Below are 18,741 nucleotides of genomic sequence, written 5' to 3' on the forward strand. Positions count from 1 at the left end.
AGTTGTGTAGCAACCACTGCCATGATGACTTTTGTAAACACTCTGGGGTAGAGGAAAGCCTAAAGAGAAGCACTTGATATTGAAAGTGCTCCTGGACTGACAACAAATCACAGAACCTCTTGTGAGAAGGCTGTATCGTGATATGAACATGTGCATCTTGTAGGTTGAGAGTTTTGAACCAGTCCCCCGGATCTAGAGGTAGTATGATAGCTGCAGGTATCACCATCCTGAACTTTTGTACTTTGATTAAGGTATTGACCATCCTGAGATCTAGGACTGGTCTCCATCTACCTTTCTTTTTTTGGGGAAACGAGGAAGTATGTGGAATAAAATTCCTTTCTTCTGTACTGTGCGGAAACTGTTCCACAGCTCCTATATGGAGAAGGGACAGAAACTCTTGTTCCAGGAGAGGTTCATGAGATGGGTCCCTGAAAAGGGATGAGGAAAATGGTTGGGAGGAGGGTATAGATTGGAAATGGAAGAAGTTTCCTGATATTATAGCCTCCAGAATCCATCTGTCAGAAGTAATCTGCCCCCATGATTTGTGGAAATGGGAAAGACAATCTCCAAAAGGTGGGAGGGTGTGGGTAGCATGGTGCAGCACCAGGTCTGGAACATGGGAATGTTCATGATTCTTGATCAAGGTGTCAAAATGAAAGTTTGGCTGACAAGGACAGTTGAGTTGTCACAGATGGAGCAGTCAAGGATTTTCTTTTCTGAAATCTAGGTTTCTTTTTAGGGGGTTCTGACAAATATGTAGGAAGAAAATTGAGATGGACAAGATCACTGAGATGTCTGTGACCTACCAAATCTTCTTTTATTCGTAGCTGTATAAATCTTCAGTGAGCAAAAGGTGTAGAATCTGTAGAAGAAAGTTAGGACTCATCTGTGTACTCACTGAAGAACTTAAATACACCAAAGGTCTTCTACTGTGCTTTGAACGTCTCTTGGGATTCTTGAGGATTGCAACCCCAAGGCTCAATGTATGACAACAGCCATGGAGATGGAGCAATCATCTGTATCAGCTGCATCAAGAGAGGCTTGCAAAGTTGTTCTAGGATCTGTCCTTCACTAATGATGGCCTGAAACTATTGCCCGTGTTCGTGCAAGAGATGTTTAATAAAAGAATTAAACTTGCTATAGTTGATGTGGTTATATTTAGCAAGAATCACCTGGTAAATAGCAATTCTGAACTGCAGGTTGGCAGGCAAGTAGCTCTTGTAACCAAAACGATCCAAGCACTTTCAATCTTTGTCATGCAGGGTGGTTTTCAAGTGATGTTGCCTGCTGCATTCATTTACCTCAGCCACAACCAAAGAGTTAGGACAGGGTGTGAAAACAAAATCTTGGAACACCCCTAGCCAGAATGTAGAACTTTCTGTCTGCTCTCTTTGAAGCTGGAGGAGCAAATTGTCTTGGCAAGCTCCAACTACGCTTCATATACAGGCAAAGCCACTTGTGTGGAAGATAGTGTATGAAGAACGTCCAATAGCCTAAGCTGGGTCTCTTGAACTTCTTCTAATGGCATTTGGAATCAGCCACTCTCTTCATCGAATCCTGAAAATGTTTGAAATCATCCGTATGATATGGAGGAGGTATAACTGCCTTGTCCAGAGAGGATGATAAAGTATTCATGGTGGGTAGTCTGCTCATCAGATCTCTTTTTCTTGCTCTTCAAATGATTCCTCTTGTGGTGAAGATTGATATGGAGGGACGGAGGGGACAGGAGAGCACTCCAGCCAAGACCTAGGTGCCTTGGAGAACTGCTGCCCAAGGATCCCAATGTGCCCATTGGATAGGGCCCTAAGGACACAGAAGAGGTATCCAACCATGGTCATACCACAGAGGATGTGGAAGAATTCGAGGCTGTCTGTTTCTTGAAGTGCCCTCGAGGAGACAAGTTCAGGGGAGTCAAGCCTGGGTTGATAATCAAAGGAGCCTGGGATGGAAATTTGGGAATTAGAAGAGCTGTCATCTGCATAGTCAAAAAAGGGAGGTGCAGACAATGCATGAGTATTGGGTTGTCTGTCCCTCCCATGGGTACCAGGGAACCATTCAGTACCAATGATTGCTGAGGTATTGGAGATAATACAGACTGCAGTACTCGATAAGGGGGAATTCGGGTTCACTGAAGACAAATAAGTTACTGGAGAACCTAAACTACTGCAGTGCCAGTTGTATTTGTGCAGAAACCTGATAAGTCTGATCCATAGGAGCCTGCAGTACTGAGGAGGGTGCAGATTGCACCAGCACCAGTTGAATGACTGGTCTAGGTACTGAAGAAGCAGTTGAGCACCTTCTTCCTTGGTGCAGAATTGTTAGTCTCCAGCGCCTCAATCATGCTTTGATGGTACTGAAATGTGCTTTGGTATTGAGTGATAGGTATTGTGGGTTTCAGGTGTACTTAAGGGTTTTAGTGTATAGTGACCCTTGGTACTGAGGCCACCTTGAGTCTAGGTGTTACCCTTCATGGGGTAGCTGATCTCCGGCAAGGCAGGTCTTTTGGGGCCAACTTTAGAACTCCTTTTGGCAGAAGACTTTGCACTGTCACCTGCCCAGCTCTCTCTCAAAGGTAATCAAGCTGTTGTGGTTCATGGGGCACTGTGTTCACTCAAAGACCACTATACTAGATTTTACACTTCAATGACACGTGAGTATCCTCTAAACAGTGGATACAGTGCGAGTAGCTGGCACTAACTGAGAAGGACTCTGAGGAAGTGCGGCAATGTTTGAATCCTGGGGTCAGGGCTGGCTGTAGGGGTGGGCAGTCTGTGCAAGCCATGCTGAAGGGGCACCTCCAGAGCAGGGGTGTCCTGTCCCTCCTCCCCCTGCTGCTCTTCAGCTGTCTGCAGCTGTTTCTGCTCCTGTCCAGGAGCGACAGAAAATCCCTAAAAGTGGGAGGGCTACTGGCGCCAAAACAGTGGCCCTGCTCCCCCGTGCCACCCCTTCCCCTGAAGCCCAGCCCTTGCCACCCCTTCCCCCCAAGCTCTTGCCCTCACACTGCCGCTTCACCCCAAGGCCCTGCCCTTGCACTGTCTCTTCCCCCAAGATCCTGCCCCCGCTCGCTCCTCTCCTCCCCCTCTCCCCCATTGCACACCCTTACAGCCAGTAAAAAGGGCTTTTAAAACTGATGGAGCCATGGTCCCCTGGTCCCCCCTGTTCTAGTGCCCCTGCTCCTACCCCCTCACCTCCGCTTGGAGCTGCCCCTGGCCAAGCTGCTCCCAGGAGCCTCCTGTCTGCTGTCTGCCGGGGGGGTTGATGTCAGTGTGTCACCATCTCCCCACCCGGTTGTACCCAGTTTCCACTGAGCTGGGGTGAGGGGACAGGAGTTTGTGCTGCTTCCTCTGGGTCATGAATGGGAGCTGCTGGCCTCTGCTGCTGGGCTGAACAAGCTAGTGAGTGCTTAAAGTGACAGTGTGCTGTCTCTCACACTCTCCCAACACACACTCTGTCTCTCTCTCTCTCACACACACACACACACACACACTTCCCCAACACACAAACCCTGTCTCTCTCACATACCCACTTTCACACTCTCCCAACACACACACATTCTATCTCTGTCACACTCACTCTGTCTCTCTCACACTCCTCCAACACACACTCTCTCTCTCTCACACTCCCCCAACACACACTTGTATTGTTGTTGTTGTTGTTGTTACTTCTTTGTATTTCCTGTCAAAATGCACAAGGCACATATATTCTCTGTAATTTTATTCTTTCAAAGTTCATTAAGGATTACAGTGCTCTTATTTTAGTTTTTTGACTGGTCTGTGCATTTCATACGTTTAATTTTCTCTTATGCTTAAATTTAATTCTTTGAGTAGTGAGTTCTAAAATGCCTAACCTGTCCTGGCTGGAGTAATTATCATTATTACTTTTATTATCATATTGTGCTTTGTCATTATTTATTCATTATTATCCTCCTAGAATGTAAATTTAGCTTATACTCCCCCCTTAACAGTGCCAGTTTAAAAAAAATTGGCTAGACACATAACTTTAGACTTTGTGCAGATGAAGGCAGCTTATTTTCAAATTGTGTTTTTAGTTATATCTGTAAAATAACTTTAAAATTCGTATGAAAATAAATGTAGTTCCAAGTATGATATTAATAGCAATGATGGAGTCAAATGTTAGTGAGTCACATACATGATTGTGATTGGTAAACATAAATGCCAAAATAATTACAAAAATAAATTCCCATTCTTAATAAAAAAGAAAAAACCCTTAATCACATATGTTAAAAATAAGTAAATATGTTTTTAGTGGAGTGAAAAACAATTGACTAAAATAGAATAGATAATGGCAGTAACAGAGTATGTCTGTTAAAGTAAGCAGATTTTAAGATTTTATTTATGTTTATTTATCTCTACTAAAGATAGTGTACAAAGTATCAAACTTGTATTTCTGATATCTATGTTAAAGCTTCATTACTGACCTCAAGGCTTGGAATTGGGAATATTTTGCTGTATTATTTCCTGATTGTTCTAAATTGATATGTAAATTTAAAATGTGGCTTTAATTGAAGTTTGTATATATTTTTTCTTCCTTTATATAGGAATTAGATACCCTGTCAGCTAATTCATAAGTTATTATCTGCAAAAAAACCTAGAATTTTCAGGTGCCTACGTAGCTCCTGGAATCACAGTTAAAGTTGCTCCCCATCCCTCAAAATCCTGGTGAGCCAGGAGTGGCCAGAGGGCTGGGGGAGGGCCATGAGCTCTGGCAAGATGCAACCCCTGTGTGACAGCACAAAACCCGCCTTGAGCCGCATGCTGAGCACCAGGCACCACAAGCCACATCAGCAGCACAGCAGTAAGGGTGCCCATACACCATATACCATGCCATCATTACTTCTGCACTGCTGCTGGCGATGGTGTTGCCTTCAGAGCTGGGCGCCTGCCCAGCAACCACTGCTCTCCAGCTGCCCAGCCAGTGCTTAATTTGTGCCGAGGCTGAGCTCTGGCACCTCTTTCAATACAAATTAATCACTGGGGGGAGGCAGCAGGGCCTAGAGATGATGGGGGGGTTAGGAGCCCAAAGAGCCTATGGGGACCAGGGGTGATGGGGGGGAACCAAAATACAAGTTCACCCACGGTGCCATTTTCCCTAAGGCCAGCCCTGCCTGGGGCTTTAGGCATGCCCCGAGGAGAAAAAAAGCCCCTTCAGAGAAGGAGCGTTCTTTTCTCAGTGGAGGGAGGGCTAAAAGCTTCAGTTTATCAAACCCCCCACACACAAACCCCCACATTAAACTATAAAAGTGAAACTAGTAGAGAAAGAAAACTAAACTAGACTACAAGGAACAAGCAAGGTAAGTAGCTGTGCAAGCTCAACTGTCTCAGGCAGAGGCGGTTGACAAGGAACTGTGGGTGGTCTGTCTGTCACGGCCCTTTATACCATTGGTGTGGGGTACAAGAGTACCTAGGGTGTATGCAGAGACCAAATGTGCATGGCTGCTGAAAATCTCCAATCGAAAGCACATGGGGGCATCCACTCTTCAACTGGATCACCCATAGGGCCATTACTCGAAGAAGGAGGTTTTAACTCAACCCATAACAAGGTTTAACCCAGCTCACAACAATGTTATATCCTGGAAATGAAAGGTTCCATTCTGAAAAGCAAGTCTGAAAAATTGCATTGTGTTATTTCATATTTATTGATTCTTGGTGACTTCCAGATAAAATCTGCTCACATTACAAGTAAAATGATGGGGGGATTTCTAACCCGCAGCCCTGTGGACTTAACCTGGGTTCTGAAAGGCAAGCTGGGTTCTTTTCTTGTCCTGTATCACCAACGTTATAGATTTTTCAAGCCCAATAATGTCCTTGGCTACAGTGCCATTGTCTTTACCGGATTTGCATGGACCCGTAATTGGAACTGAGTAAACTCTTCTGTAATTGGAACTGAGTAAATCTCTCTTGATTCACAAGAAGGACTAGAATCCAGCTCACGTTCTCAGCTGTGTTTATCCCTGCAGGGATAATAAGATTAATAAAATCTTATTTTTGTCACTGAAGAAAACAAATTTGGTTTTGAATACCCATAGCAAAGATTCAAAGAAAGACAGTACCATTTTTACACAGTCACTTTTCAGAACAGAATGATAGTTTAAAGCCTAAGAAAAGGCTGTGGGTGGCATCTTGCGTGGTGCCCATCCACTAAATGCATGGAAAGATATTTATGCTTGGACAGGGATGCTATATTAGAAATAAATAAATTTTAATTCTACCTAGTTTAGGACCTCAATGTAAACTATGAGACTAAGGATATTCTAGCCCACATAATTAGCTGAACAGCCTCCCATATGTCACACTATGAGCTACTGGTGACTCATAATAGCTATGGTGTATAACAATTACTGCCTCATTTTAGAATATTTTGACAGTTGTACTTTACAGTATGTTGAACATTATGCCTAATATTTTGAAATGAAATTTTTAAAAGAAAAGAGTCTGAGAGGCCCACCACCCCTTCTAGTTCATACTGGTGCTACTACCTCACCATACAAAACTTCACTCGAGTGCTCCAGAAAGCTACTGTTTGAGGTGGCAGAAGTACTGGTGTCAGAAAGGAATGTGCTACATAACTTTTTCTGGGAACTCACAGGAAAACTGGAGGGAAAGATTCTCTGTCCCAACAGGTAGAAAAGTAGGACTCAGGAGCTGCATCATAGGTGTGAGTGAGGTCCCTCCAGAGACTTTTTTATTTTAAAGACAATGTCCTTCCAGCCCAGGCTTTGGACGTAAGGAGCATGGTTCCTACAGTTTTTCTGCTGAATGGAGTGAACTATTTTGAGTAAGAGGTAGGACAGGAGAGACTGAGTTGTATTAACAAGAACTGCTTTTAGCTACTTTTTAAATTAAAAAAAAATGTAAACACAAATAAATTTCATTGGGATAAGTTGCACACAGAAGACTTTTCATTTATTTCAGCTAGTTATGGAACAATGGTGAATTGGTTTCCTTATCCCCTTTCACAATTACATACTATAGGGTGAAGGACCTGGCTAAAACAGAAAGTGCCAGATCTCCAGATGCTGCATTCAGTGCATCAGGGCAAGCTGTGGCATAGGTAGACTAAAATCTTGGGAGGTAGAGAGGGCTGAGGATCTGGGTGACAAAATTTTCACAAAAAGCCAGTGATTTCTCTACAAATGGACTGGCCAAATAGCCAAATGTTTGAGAGTTTCATTCTGGATGCTTTCCTCTGTGAAATATAGGCACGAGGGGCCTCCAATACTCACAAAACATATTAAATAGTGAAATAAAAATGACAGAATCTCATCAAGTTAGCACTGGAGCTAATTTTGTGAGAGAGAGAAGCTAATTTTTATACCTGTGTCCCACAGGAAATATCACACATGATCTTATTTAATGGGAAAATCAAAGTGTGGCCATTGTTTGAAACTACACTTATAGAGAAACCTTACTTATTGGATTTGGTCTTGCTGGCTTCGGATTTCTTTTGCTCTGGCTTCTTCTTACTAGAGAAATGGAATAGAAAGTGCCATTTGTCATTTTCACATGTCAATTATTAATCAGTCACAGCATTTATCTTTATATTGCATTGCTTTATACTCTATCAAAATTTCAAGAAAATGTTATTCTCATACTTAGAATGCCAAGTGTTGAACTTTATTTCTTAGTTTCACTGTTACAGTGGAAGATAAAAAAGAAGTTTAAGTAACTGTCAGCAAATTTAGGTACCACATGTAGTTTTTCCTATGCCTAATGGACTCCAAAATCTTGCCTTTCATAGAATGGGATGCTTTTGTTTTTTTGTTATAAATTGGTGGGGGTGGCTGCTGAATGGCATTTATGGGGTAGGAGAGACTTATACACACATTACATCCCCATACCCCTCTAACTACCCATGGAGCCCCTCCATTTCCAGAAGCAGTAGCTACTTCCCTCTCAATCCCCTAATTAATCTTTTAAAAACTTGGTTCTAGCCTCAGTTCTTTCCTGCCTCTCAAAAGAAATAAAAGCTGTAGAGGCCATTCTCTTATCCTGCTCTATTTTACCCCATTTCCCCTCCAGTGGTAATTCCAGCTAATTCTCAAGGCCCCCACTTTCCCAATTTCCTCCAACTTATTAGATTTGCTCCCCAACATACCACACAGCTTAACAAATTCTTCCCAGTTACTTCCTACAGCAAGCTACAGCAGGAGAGATAGCAGAGGATTGCAAAAAGGGCAAATATAGTACCCATCTATAAAAAGGGGAATTATAAACCAGTCAGCTTAACTTCGGTACCCAGAAAGATAATGGAGCAAATAATCAATCAATTTTTAAGCACCTAGAAGAAAATAAAGTAATAAGCAACAGTCAACATAGATTTGTCAAGAACAAATCATGTTAAACCAATCTAATATCCTTCTGAGACAGGGTAATGAGCCTTGTGGATGGGGGAGAAGCAGTACATGTGGTATATCTTGACTTTAGTAAGGCTATTGATACTGTCTCATGTCACTTGCTCATAAACAAACTAGAGAAATGTAGGCTAGACAAACTTGCTATAAGGTGGGTGCATAACTGGCTGGAAAACTGTACTCAGAGAATGGCTGTCAATGGTTCACAATTGAGCTGGAAGGGCATATCAAGTTGGGGCCCAGGGGGTTCCTGGGTCTGATTCCATTCAACATCTTCATAAATAAGGCTAAGATTAAGTCACAGAGGTCATGGAAGTCACAGATTTCATGACTTCCAGAGACCTCCATGACATTTTCCGCTTCAGTCTTGGGTTGGCGTGGCTGGAGCTGTCAGCCAGCAGAGGGCCCCCGCAGCTTTCAGCTGCCATGGGTGGTGGGGGGGACCCCAGAGGGAGCATCAGATCCAGTGGTGGCAGGTGCTGGACTCCCCCTTTACCTCCCGCAGCAGGGCTTGGGCTCTCATTTCCCCTGCCCCACCCTGTTAGCCCCATTTTGTCACAGTTATTTTTAGTAAAAGTCAGGGACAGGTCATGGGCTTCTGTGAATTTTTGTTTAGTGCCCGTGACCTGCCCCAGACATTTACTACAAATTACCGTGACAAAATTTTAACCTTATTCATAAATGATTTAGCTAGCGGCATAGAGAGTACACTTACAAAGTTTGTGAACGATACCAAACTGGGAGGGATTACAAGGGCTTTGGAGGACAGAATTAGAATTCAAAATGATCTTGACAAACTGGAGGAATGGTCTGCATTAAATAGCATAAAGCAAAAGAGGGTCCTGTGGCACCTTTAAGACTAACAGAAGTATTGGGACATAAGCTTTCGTGGGTAAAAACCTCACTTCTTCAGATGCAAGTAATGGAAATCTCCAGAGGCGGGTATAAATCAGTATGGAGATAACGAGGTTAGTTCAATCAGGGAGGGTGAGGTGCTCTGCTAGCAGTTGAGGTGTGAACACCAAGGGAGGAGAAACTGCTTCTGTAGTTGGAAAGCCATTCACAATCTTTGTTTAATCCTGATCTGATGGTGTCAAATTTGCAAATGAACTGGAGCTCAGTTTATGCTCCCAATACTTCTGTTAGTCTTAAAGGTGCCACAGGACCCTCTGTTGCTTTTTACAGATTCAGACTAATACGGCTACCCCTCTGATATTAAATAGCATGAAATTCAATAACAAATGCAAAGTACTACACTTAGAAAGGAATAACTAATTGCACAAATACAAAATGGGAAATTACTAGGAAGGAATACTGCAGAAAAGGATCTGGGGATTATCACAGTGTATCACAGTGGTTTTCAACCTGTGGACTGCAGACCCCTGGGAGACTGCAGACTTTTACATCTAAGATTTCCAAAGAGGTCTGCACCTCCATTTGAAAATGTTTAGGGGTCCTCAAATGAAAAAAGGTTGAAAACCACTGGTGTATCACAAACCAAATATGACTCAAAAATGTAATACTATTGCAAAAAACATGAACATCATTCTGGGATATCTTAGCAGGAGTGTTGTAAGCAAGACATGAAAAGTAATTCTTCCGCTCTACTCCGTGCTGATAAGGCCTCAAACTTGAGTACTGTGTCCAGTTCTGGGCTCCACACTTCCAGAAAGATGTGGAAAATTGGAGAATGTCCAGAGAAGAGCAACAACAATTATTAAAGATCTAGAAAACATGATCCATGAGGAATGATGGAAAAAATTGGTTTGTTTAGTCTGGAGAAGAGAAGACTGAAGGTGGACATGATAACAGTCCTCAAGTACATAAAAAGTTGTTATAAAGAAGAGGATGATAAATTGTTCTCTTTATAACCACTGAGGACAGGATAAGAAGTAATGGGCTTAAATTGCAGCAAGGGAGATTTTGGTTAGACAGTAGGAAAAAATTCCTAACTGTAAGGGTAGTTAAGCACTGGAACAAATTACCTAGGGAGGCTGTGGAATCTTCATCATTGGAGGTTTTTACAAACAGGTTAGACAAACACCTATCAGGGATGGCCTAAATAATATTGAGTCCTGCCTATGTGCAGGCGACTGGACTAAATGACTTATTACGGTTCTTTCCAATTCTACATTTCTATGATTCTATGTTAATCTAGGAATGCCCAGATGGTTAGTATGCTAGGACAAAAGCTACATAAATGGTTAGGATTTATTGCACTCCAGAGATTTCTTCACATAACAACCCAGATAATGAGCAAGTAGAACTACTGCTTCTTCAAGGGGCTTTCTTGCAAATTTGAAGGAACAGTGACTGCAAGAAATTAGTGTTCTTTTACCCCTGGAATACGAAATAGCACTACTAAGGTCAAATATAGAGTTAAGGAGCCTGTTTATAAAGAAGACCCAGGATTCCATCCGCAGAGGGAAGTCTGAAATATCAAGTTCAACACTTGCTTTGAAACTGTGGTTAAGGAAGCTTAAAAAAGATAATCTGAAGCTGTTCAAGATGTGGAGCCAAGTCATGATGGTTTTCAGTTCCCACTGAGGATATTGGACAGTACTAATGCAGTTTCCAAATGTTTAAAGCCCTACTGAGCAAAGTAAAAACTTCTTGAGGAATTACAAGTGACCCCTTATTTTTCTAGGTTGCTTCTTGTCCTTCTTGCCTCCCTTCTGCTTATGGCTCATCTTTTGCTTTCTTTTTTCTGTCCTCATTCTTCCATCTCTTCTGTACCATACGGCCATTTAAAACAATATATAGAGAGAGAATTCCTTGCTCTTCCCAATAATTAATTAATGTTGTACAGTACTTTGATTATATAAAGAGCTATGCAAATACCTGAAAATATTCTCTCCCCAATGAAATTATTTAAAAGACAATAAAATCTGCTGGGTTCTTAATTTACATAAGAACGGCCACACTGGGTCAGACCAATGGTCCATCCAGCCCAGTATCCCGTCTTCCGACAGTGGCTGGTATCAGATGTTCGAAAATGAACAGAACAGGGTAATTTTCAAGTGATCCATAGTCCGGTCCCAGCTTCTGGCAGTCAGAGGTTGAGGGACACCCTGCACAGGGGGTTGCATCCCTGACCACCTTGGCTAATAGCCACTGATGAACCTGTCCTCCATGAACTCGTTTAATTCTTTTCTGAACCCAGTTATACTTTTGGCCTTCCGAACATCTCTTGGCAATGAGTTTCACAAGGTGACTGTGCACTGTGTGAAAAAGTACTTCCTTATGTTTGTTTAAACCTCCTGCCTATTAATTTCATTAGTTCTTGTGTTATGTGAAAGGGTAAATAACACTTCCTTATTCACTTTCTTCGCACCATTCATGATTGTATAGACCTCTCCTTAGCTGTCTCTCCTAAGCCCCCGTTTTTTAAATCTCTCCTTATAAGGAAGCTATTCCATACCCCTAATTACATTTGTTGCCCTTCTCTGTACTTTTTCCAATTCTAATGTATCTTTTCTGAGAAGGGCTGCCCAGAACTGCACTCAGTATTCAAGGTGTGGGTGTACCATGTATTTGTATAGTGGCATCATATTTTCTATCCCTTTCCTAGTGGTTCCTAACATTCTGTTAGCTTTTTTGAGTGCCGCTGCACATTGAGCAGATGTTTTCAGAGAACTATCCACAGAGAATGACTCCAAGATCTCTTTTTTGAGTGACTACAACTATTGTAGAGTCCATCACCTTGTAGGTATAGTTGGGATTATGTTTTCCAATATGCATTACTTTGCATTTCTCAACACTGAATTTGATTTACCATTTTGTTGCCCCAACACTCAGTTTTGTGAGATCCCTTTGTAACTCTTCAGTCAGCTTTGGACTTAAATATCTTGAGTAATTTTGTATTGTCTGCAACTTTTGCCACACCTCACTATTTACCTCTTTTTCCAGCTCAGCACAGGTCCAAGTACTGTCCTGCTATTTATCTCTGTCCACTGTGAAAACTGACTTTTTATTCCTTCCCTTTATCTATTAACCAATTAGTGAGTAACCAAAGGGAGAACCTTTCCTCTTATCCCATGGCTGCTTACTCTGCTTAAGAGCCTTTAGTGAGGGACCTTGTAAAAGGCTTTCTGAAAGTCCACTGGATCACTCTTGTCCATATTTGTTGACATCCTCAAAAGAATTCTAGGCGAGACAGGATTTCCTTTTACAAAAGCCATGTTGACTCTTCTCCAACATACAGGGAGTCCTCGGATTTACGACACAATATATATTCCTCTGAATTGCGTTGTAAGTTGAAACCGCTTTTCCCATAGGAATCAATGGAATGAAGGGGGGATTGGTTCCCGAACCAAGGTTTGATACACTATTTTCATCATAATAATCCAGATTTTTGTACTAAATTAATTATAGATGACTAATGTTGCAACATCAATGTATTTACTGTACACTGTATTTTTTAAACAGCATTCAAATAAAAATATAAACTCACATATGCTGCTCAGAATGCCGGCAACACAGGCTCAGAAAGCCAGGGAGAACGGAACAGATGCTGAGCCTCAGTCAATCACTTTCTGATTGGCTCCCAGCCCCGGGCCCAGCCAATCAAAAACAAGCAGCAACCCCACCCAGCAACAAGCTACCCTGCTGCCTCACAGCCAATCAGAAGCGACCCCTTCCAGCTCCATACCACTATAATGCAACCAGGAAGTGATTTCAAGTGAACTTTATGTAAATAGAGCGTCATAAGTGCAAAACAAGCGCTGTAGGGGCAAAATGGGCAGTCAATTGAAAAGCGTCTTAAATGGTGTCCGACGAAAGTCGGGCAACGTAAGTCCGAGGATTCCCTGTATGGTGTTCATTTATGTGTCTGATAATTCTGTTCTTTACTATAGTTTCAATTAATTTGCCTGGTAATGAAGTTAGGCTTATGAGGCTGTAATTGCCAGGATCACCTCTGGAGCCTTTTTTAAAAATCAGCATTATGTTAGCTATCACCCAGTCATCTGGTACAGAGGCTGATTTAAAAGATAGGTTACATACCACAGTTAGTAGTTCTGCAATTTCATACCCGAGTTCCTCCAGAACTCGTGGGTGAATACATCTGGTCCTGGGGACTTATTACTCTTTATAAATTTGTTCCAAAACCTCCTCTATTGACACCTCAATTTTGAACAGTTCCTCAGATTTGTCACCTAAAACAAAATGGCTAATGTGTGGGAATCTCCATCACATCCTCTTCAGTTAAGACTGTGACAAGAATTCATTCTTTCAGTGTTCTTTTAGTACCTTTCAGTTACTTTTTGTGTCTTTTGCTAAGTATCAGAGGGGTAGCCGTGTTAGTCTGAATCTGTAAAAAGCAACAGAGGGTCCTGTGGCACCTTTAAGACTAACAGAAGTATTGGGAGCATAAGCTTTCGTGGGTAAGAACCTCACTTCTTCAGATGCAAGTGAATACTCCCAATACTTCTGTTAGTCTTAAAGGTACCACAGGACCCTCTATTGTCTTTTGCTAGTTGCTCTTCAAATTCTTTTTTTGCCTGCCTAATTATACTTTTACACTTCACTTGCCAGAGTTTATGCTCCTTTCTATTTTCCTCAGTAGGATTTGACTTCTGATTTCTAAATGATGTCTTTTTGTCTCTAACTGCCACTTTTACTCTGTTGTTTAGCCATGGCGGCATTTTTCTGGTCCTCTTACTGTTTTTTTAATTATTATTTCAGGTGTACATTTAGTACATTTAATACTATTATGGTGTTTTTAAAAAGTTTCCATGCAGCTTGCAAGCATTTAACTTTTGTGACTGTTCCTTTTAATTTCCATTTAACTAGCTTTCTCATTTTTGTGTAGTTCCCCTTTTTGAAGTTAAAAAGATACTGTGGTGAGTTTCTTTGGTATTTTCTCCCCTACAAGGATGTTAAATTTAATTACATTATGGTCGCTGTTACTGAGTGGTTCAGGAAAATTCACCTCTTGGACCAGATCCTGTGCTCCACTTAGGACTAAATCAAGAATTGCCTCTCCCCTTGTGGGCTTTAGGACTAGCTGCGCCAAGAAGCAGTCACTGATGGTGTCTAGAAATTTTATCTCTGTATCCCATCATGAGGTGATATATACCCAGTCAACATGGGGCTAGTTGAAATCCCCCATTATTGATTTTTTATTTTTATAGCCTCTCTAATCTCCCTGAGCATTTTACAGTCACCATCACCGTCCTGGTCAGGATGTCAGTAGTATACTCTTGTTATTCAAGCATGGAATTTCTGTTCATAGAGATTCTACAGTAGTTTGATTCATTTAAGACTTATACTATATTTGACTACATGCTTTCACATATAGTGCCATTCCCCACCAGCGCAATCTACTCTGTCATTCCTATATATTTTGTACCCAGGTATTACCATGTCCTGTTATCATCGTTCCACCAAGTTTCTGTGATATGTATTATATCAATATCCACATTTAATATTGGGCACTCAAATTCACCCATATTAGAATTTAGACTTCTTGCATTTGTATACATGCACTTATAAAATCTGTCAATATTTAGTTGTTGGCCTTTATTTGATGTAATTGAAATAGGACTCTTTTTCATGTGACTTTCTGTTCAGTTCCTGCATGTACTTTATCAACTTCTATCCTCTTCTCTCTACTAAGATATAGAGAATCCCCTTTAATAAATCTTCCCCTAAGGGATGTCTCGGTCCAAACTGTGTGCTCTTCTGCACCTGCTGTTTTCCCCCAGACCTTAGTTTAAAAACTACTCTACAACCTTTTTAATTTTACATGCACTCTGGTTCCCTTTTGGTTTAGGTGGAGCCCATCCTTCCTGTATAGGCTCCTCCTTTTTGAAAAGGTTCCTCAGTTCCTAATAAATCTAAATCCCTCCTCCAAACACCAATGTATCATCCATGCATTGAGAACCTGCAGTTCTGCCTGTCTAACTGTCCCTGCATGTGGAACTGTAAACATTTCAGAGAATGCTACCATGGTGGTCCTAGACCTTAATCTCTTACCTAGCAGTCTGAATTTGGCCTCCAGGACCTCTCTCCTACCTTTCCCTATGTTATTGGTACCTACATGTGCCATGAACACTGGCTCCTTCCCAGCACTCCACAAAAGTCTATCTACATGTCTCATGAGGCCTGCAACCCTTGCACCCAGCAGGCAATTCACCATGCAGTTCTCCTGGTCACCATAAATCCAACTATCTATATTTCTAGTAATCAAATCCCACATTACTATTATCTGTCTCCATAGGCGCCGACTTCCCCTCTGCCCCGTGGGTGCTCGACCCCCCGTCCCCATCCCTGCACCACCCTCATCCCACTCCAATTCTATCCCCTTCCCCCAAGTCCCTGCCCCTGCCCCGCCTCTTTACCGCCTCCTCCGAGCACGCCACATCCCCTCCCGGAAAGTCCTAAGCGCCGCCAAACAGCTGTTAGGCGGCTGGCAGGAAGCGCTGGGAGGGGGAGGAACGGGGATACGGCACGCTTGGGGGAGGAGGAGGTAAGGCGGGGGCAGGGTGAGCTTGGCTGCCAGTGGGTGCGGAGCACTCGCTAATTTTTCCCTGTGGCCTGCAGCCCCGCAGCACCCACGGAGTCAGCGCCTAGGTCTGTCTCTTCCTAATAACTGGGATTATTATATTGAGGGATATCCTCAGTGTGAGAGGATACCATGACACCATCATCTGGAAGGACGGTCCCAACTATGGGATCATTTCCCTCTGCTGAAACTTGATGTTCTCCTTCCTTGAGACTTTCATCCTTCTTCACAGCACAGAGGTTATCAGGCTAGGAGTGGGACTGCTCTATTGTGTCCTGAAAAGACTTATCTATGTACCTCTTTGTCTCCCTTAGCTCATCCAGTTTAGCCACTCTGATCTCAAGAGCCCATACTCAGACCAGGTCTACACTACAGACCTCTATCAGTATAACGTTGTTGCTCATGGCTGTGAAAAATCCATACCCCTGAGCAACATAGTTATAGTGACCTAACCCCCCGTGTAGACAGTGCTATGTTGACGGGAGACCTTGTCCCACCGACGTAGCTATCGTCTCTTGGGAAGGTGGATTAACTGTGATGACAGGAGAAGCTCTCCTGTCAGCATAGTATAATCTTCACTAAAGCGCTACAGTGGCACAGCTCTGGTTCAGTTGCACTGCTGTAGTGCTGTACGTGAAGACAAGCCCACAGTCTCTGAGAGTTCTGAGTTGCTTGCACCAAATGCACACATACGCCACCTGCTCACAAGGCAGGTAATCTTACATGCTGCATTCCACGCAATAAATTGGATAACCCTCACTCTGCTGCTGGACTTGTACCGGCATTTTACTCTGGTATTTTTTTGTTTGTTCTTTGTGTTTTTTGTTTGTTTTTTCTAAGGGGTGGGGCTTTACTGTCCTGTGTTTAGAGAATTTTTGTTAGGTGTATCTGGCTTTAAACTCTCTCACAAAACTCCTGTTTGCTATCTCTTCTGGTTGTTGAGGAGCTGGCTTTTTAAACCCCTGTTCTCCCTGAGTTAGCCCCGCCCCCTGTCAAAGAATCCTAATGGGAGTAGGGATCAAAGGATACTAGAGCCTCATTAGGAAGGTCTGCTAGGCTCAGCACACAGCCCTCCGAATAGACTACACTATAAACTTCAATCAAGCTGGCACACAGCAAGCAAGCAAGCACACAACAAACAAACTTTCAATGGAGTATGTCTTAAAAATCCAAATGTACTTTCTAGACTTTACTTAAAATTTGAATTTAAACACAATCCCCTCTCCCCTAATCATATATTTAGCTAACTGGATATTTTTAGTATTCACATTCCTTGTTTATCAATTAGTTTATAAATAGTCTTGCAATTAGACTGGATTAAAACTCAATTTACATTTTTTTGTGAAAGGGGCTGGTGGTGTCTGTTCAGTCCCTAGTGGTCAGGTGTCCAGTAGGGCAGTGGGGTGGCCATTCATGGATTTTGGCCCATCCATGATGTTCCCAGGCTCTTGCATAGCATGGCAGCCTGTCTTCTGTGCTGCCACTGGCTACGCACCCCCCAGCCATGCACTCCTACCCAGCCCTTCTGTAGTATAATAAAGTTACAGAAGTAGATTGTATTGTATCTTATGCTGCTTTGAGAGGAATATGACACTCCTCCCCAACTTCACTCTGGTTCAGCTGGTCATTCGTCTCTTGATCTGCAGTTTACTACTTCTGAGGCCTGTAGCTTGCATCAGCTTGCAGACAGCCTCTGAGTCTAAAATATTTAAACGGCAGGAAAGAATATTGCTACTCTTCCCCGTAAGACAACCTTTCCTCACCAAATTTTGGTGTTTTTTCTGGAATTTCGCTCCCTTCTGCACCAGGGAGCAGAAGGGAGAACATTGTCCTCTATTGCTTCTTATGCAATGCCAATAAAATGGGCCCAGTCTCCCCTTCAACCACATATTCAACTCAATGGGAGTTCTGCTATATACCATAGGGGAGAGTTTGTTCCAACAGGCAGCTTGGTCTATCGGATAGACCAATGGGCTGAAGCAAGAGATCTGAGTTCTATTTTTTCCTCTCCGGTGCTTGGCTGGTTGGTTCTTGCTCACATGATCAGGGTCTAACTGATCACCATATGTGGGGTTGGGAAGGGATTTTCCTCCAGGTCAGATTGGCAGTGACCTTGGGGATTTTTTGCCTTCCTCTGCAGCATCGGTGGCCGGGCTATCCCCCGCCCCCTGCCTTGTGCCTGAGACCCCTCCCCTCCCCTTCTATTTCCCCTGCCCCCCGTAGAAGCCCAAAGCACCCCCACCGCAGCCCTGCGGCCCCAGCGCCGGACATCTGGGAGTGGGGGGGGGGCGAGGCCCCAGCCCCGGTGCACTGCAGCCTCAGCGCCCACAGCCCTTGGGCAGCGCGGTCGCCACGTACCCAGACCCCCGGTGCTCAGGCAGCCGGGCAGCATGGTCACTGCGCCCCCAGCTCCGGGCAGTCCCCAGTCCTGGTGCTTGGGCAGCCAGCCCCGGAGTGCCGGGCAGGCAGCACAGCCCAGCACCAGCCGCCCCGGCGGCCCTGAGTCCCTGCAGTAGGCACGCTGGCCTGGAGGCGGGGCAACGCTAGGCTGTTTGAGGAGGTACAGCCTCCCCTTGCCTACGATACCCAACGCCCATGCTCTGCAGCATGTCGAGGCAGGGTCACTTACTAAGATTATCTGGGTATTTCTTACTTAATTGTTTCCCTGCCATTGTGGGGGCCACAAGCACTGGTGCACCTCAGTTCTTCCTATTCTCTGCCTGTGGCACATAATAGTTTAGTCTCCTCTGCGCTGTAATACTGTGGTCTCATTTTGGTTGATGGGTTTAGTGGGAGGGTGCTGAGTGTTGATGGCCTGTGATATACAGGAGGTCAGATTAGATGATCTGGTGTGATCCCTTCT

At 43.4% G+C, this 18,741-nt stretch overlaps 1 protein-coding gene across 4 annotated transcripts in view; it reads right to left on the bottom strand.

Moving 5' to 3' along the window:
- LOC128834877 (uncharacterized) overlaps positions 1–18,741 on the bottom strand; it is a 145,981-nt gene that overhangs the window by 49,465 nt on the left and 77,775 nt on the right. For 2 of the 4 annotated variants that reach the window (XM_054024060.1, XM_054024045.1), the window contains one exon: positions 7,430–7,483. In XM_054024060.1, coding sequence (XP_053880035.1) covers positions 7,430–7,483 — 54 coding nt within the window. Of the gene's footprint in view, positions 1–5,677; positions 5,972–7,429; positions 7,484–18,741 lie in introns of those variants that run through there. The other 2 variants (XM_054024052.1, XM_054024037.1) reach the window with 2 other exon arrangements.

The sequence above is a fragment of the Malaclemys terrapin genome, chromosome 1 (genome assembly GCF_027887155.1).
Source record: "Malaclemys terrapin pileata isolate rMalTer1 chromosome 1, rMalTer1.hap1, whole genome shotgun sequence".
Taxonomy (NCBI): domain Eukaryota; kingdom Metazoa; phylum Chordata; order Testudines; family Emydidae; genus Malaclemys; species Malaclemys terrapin.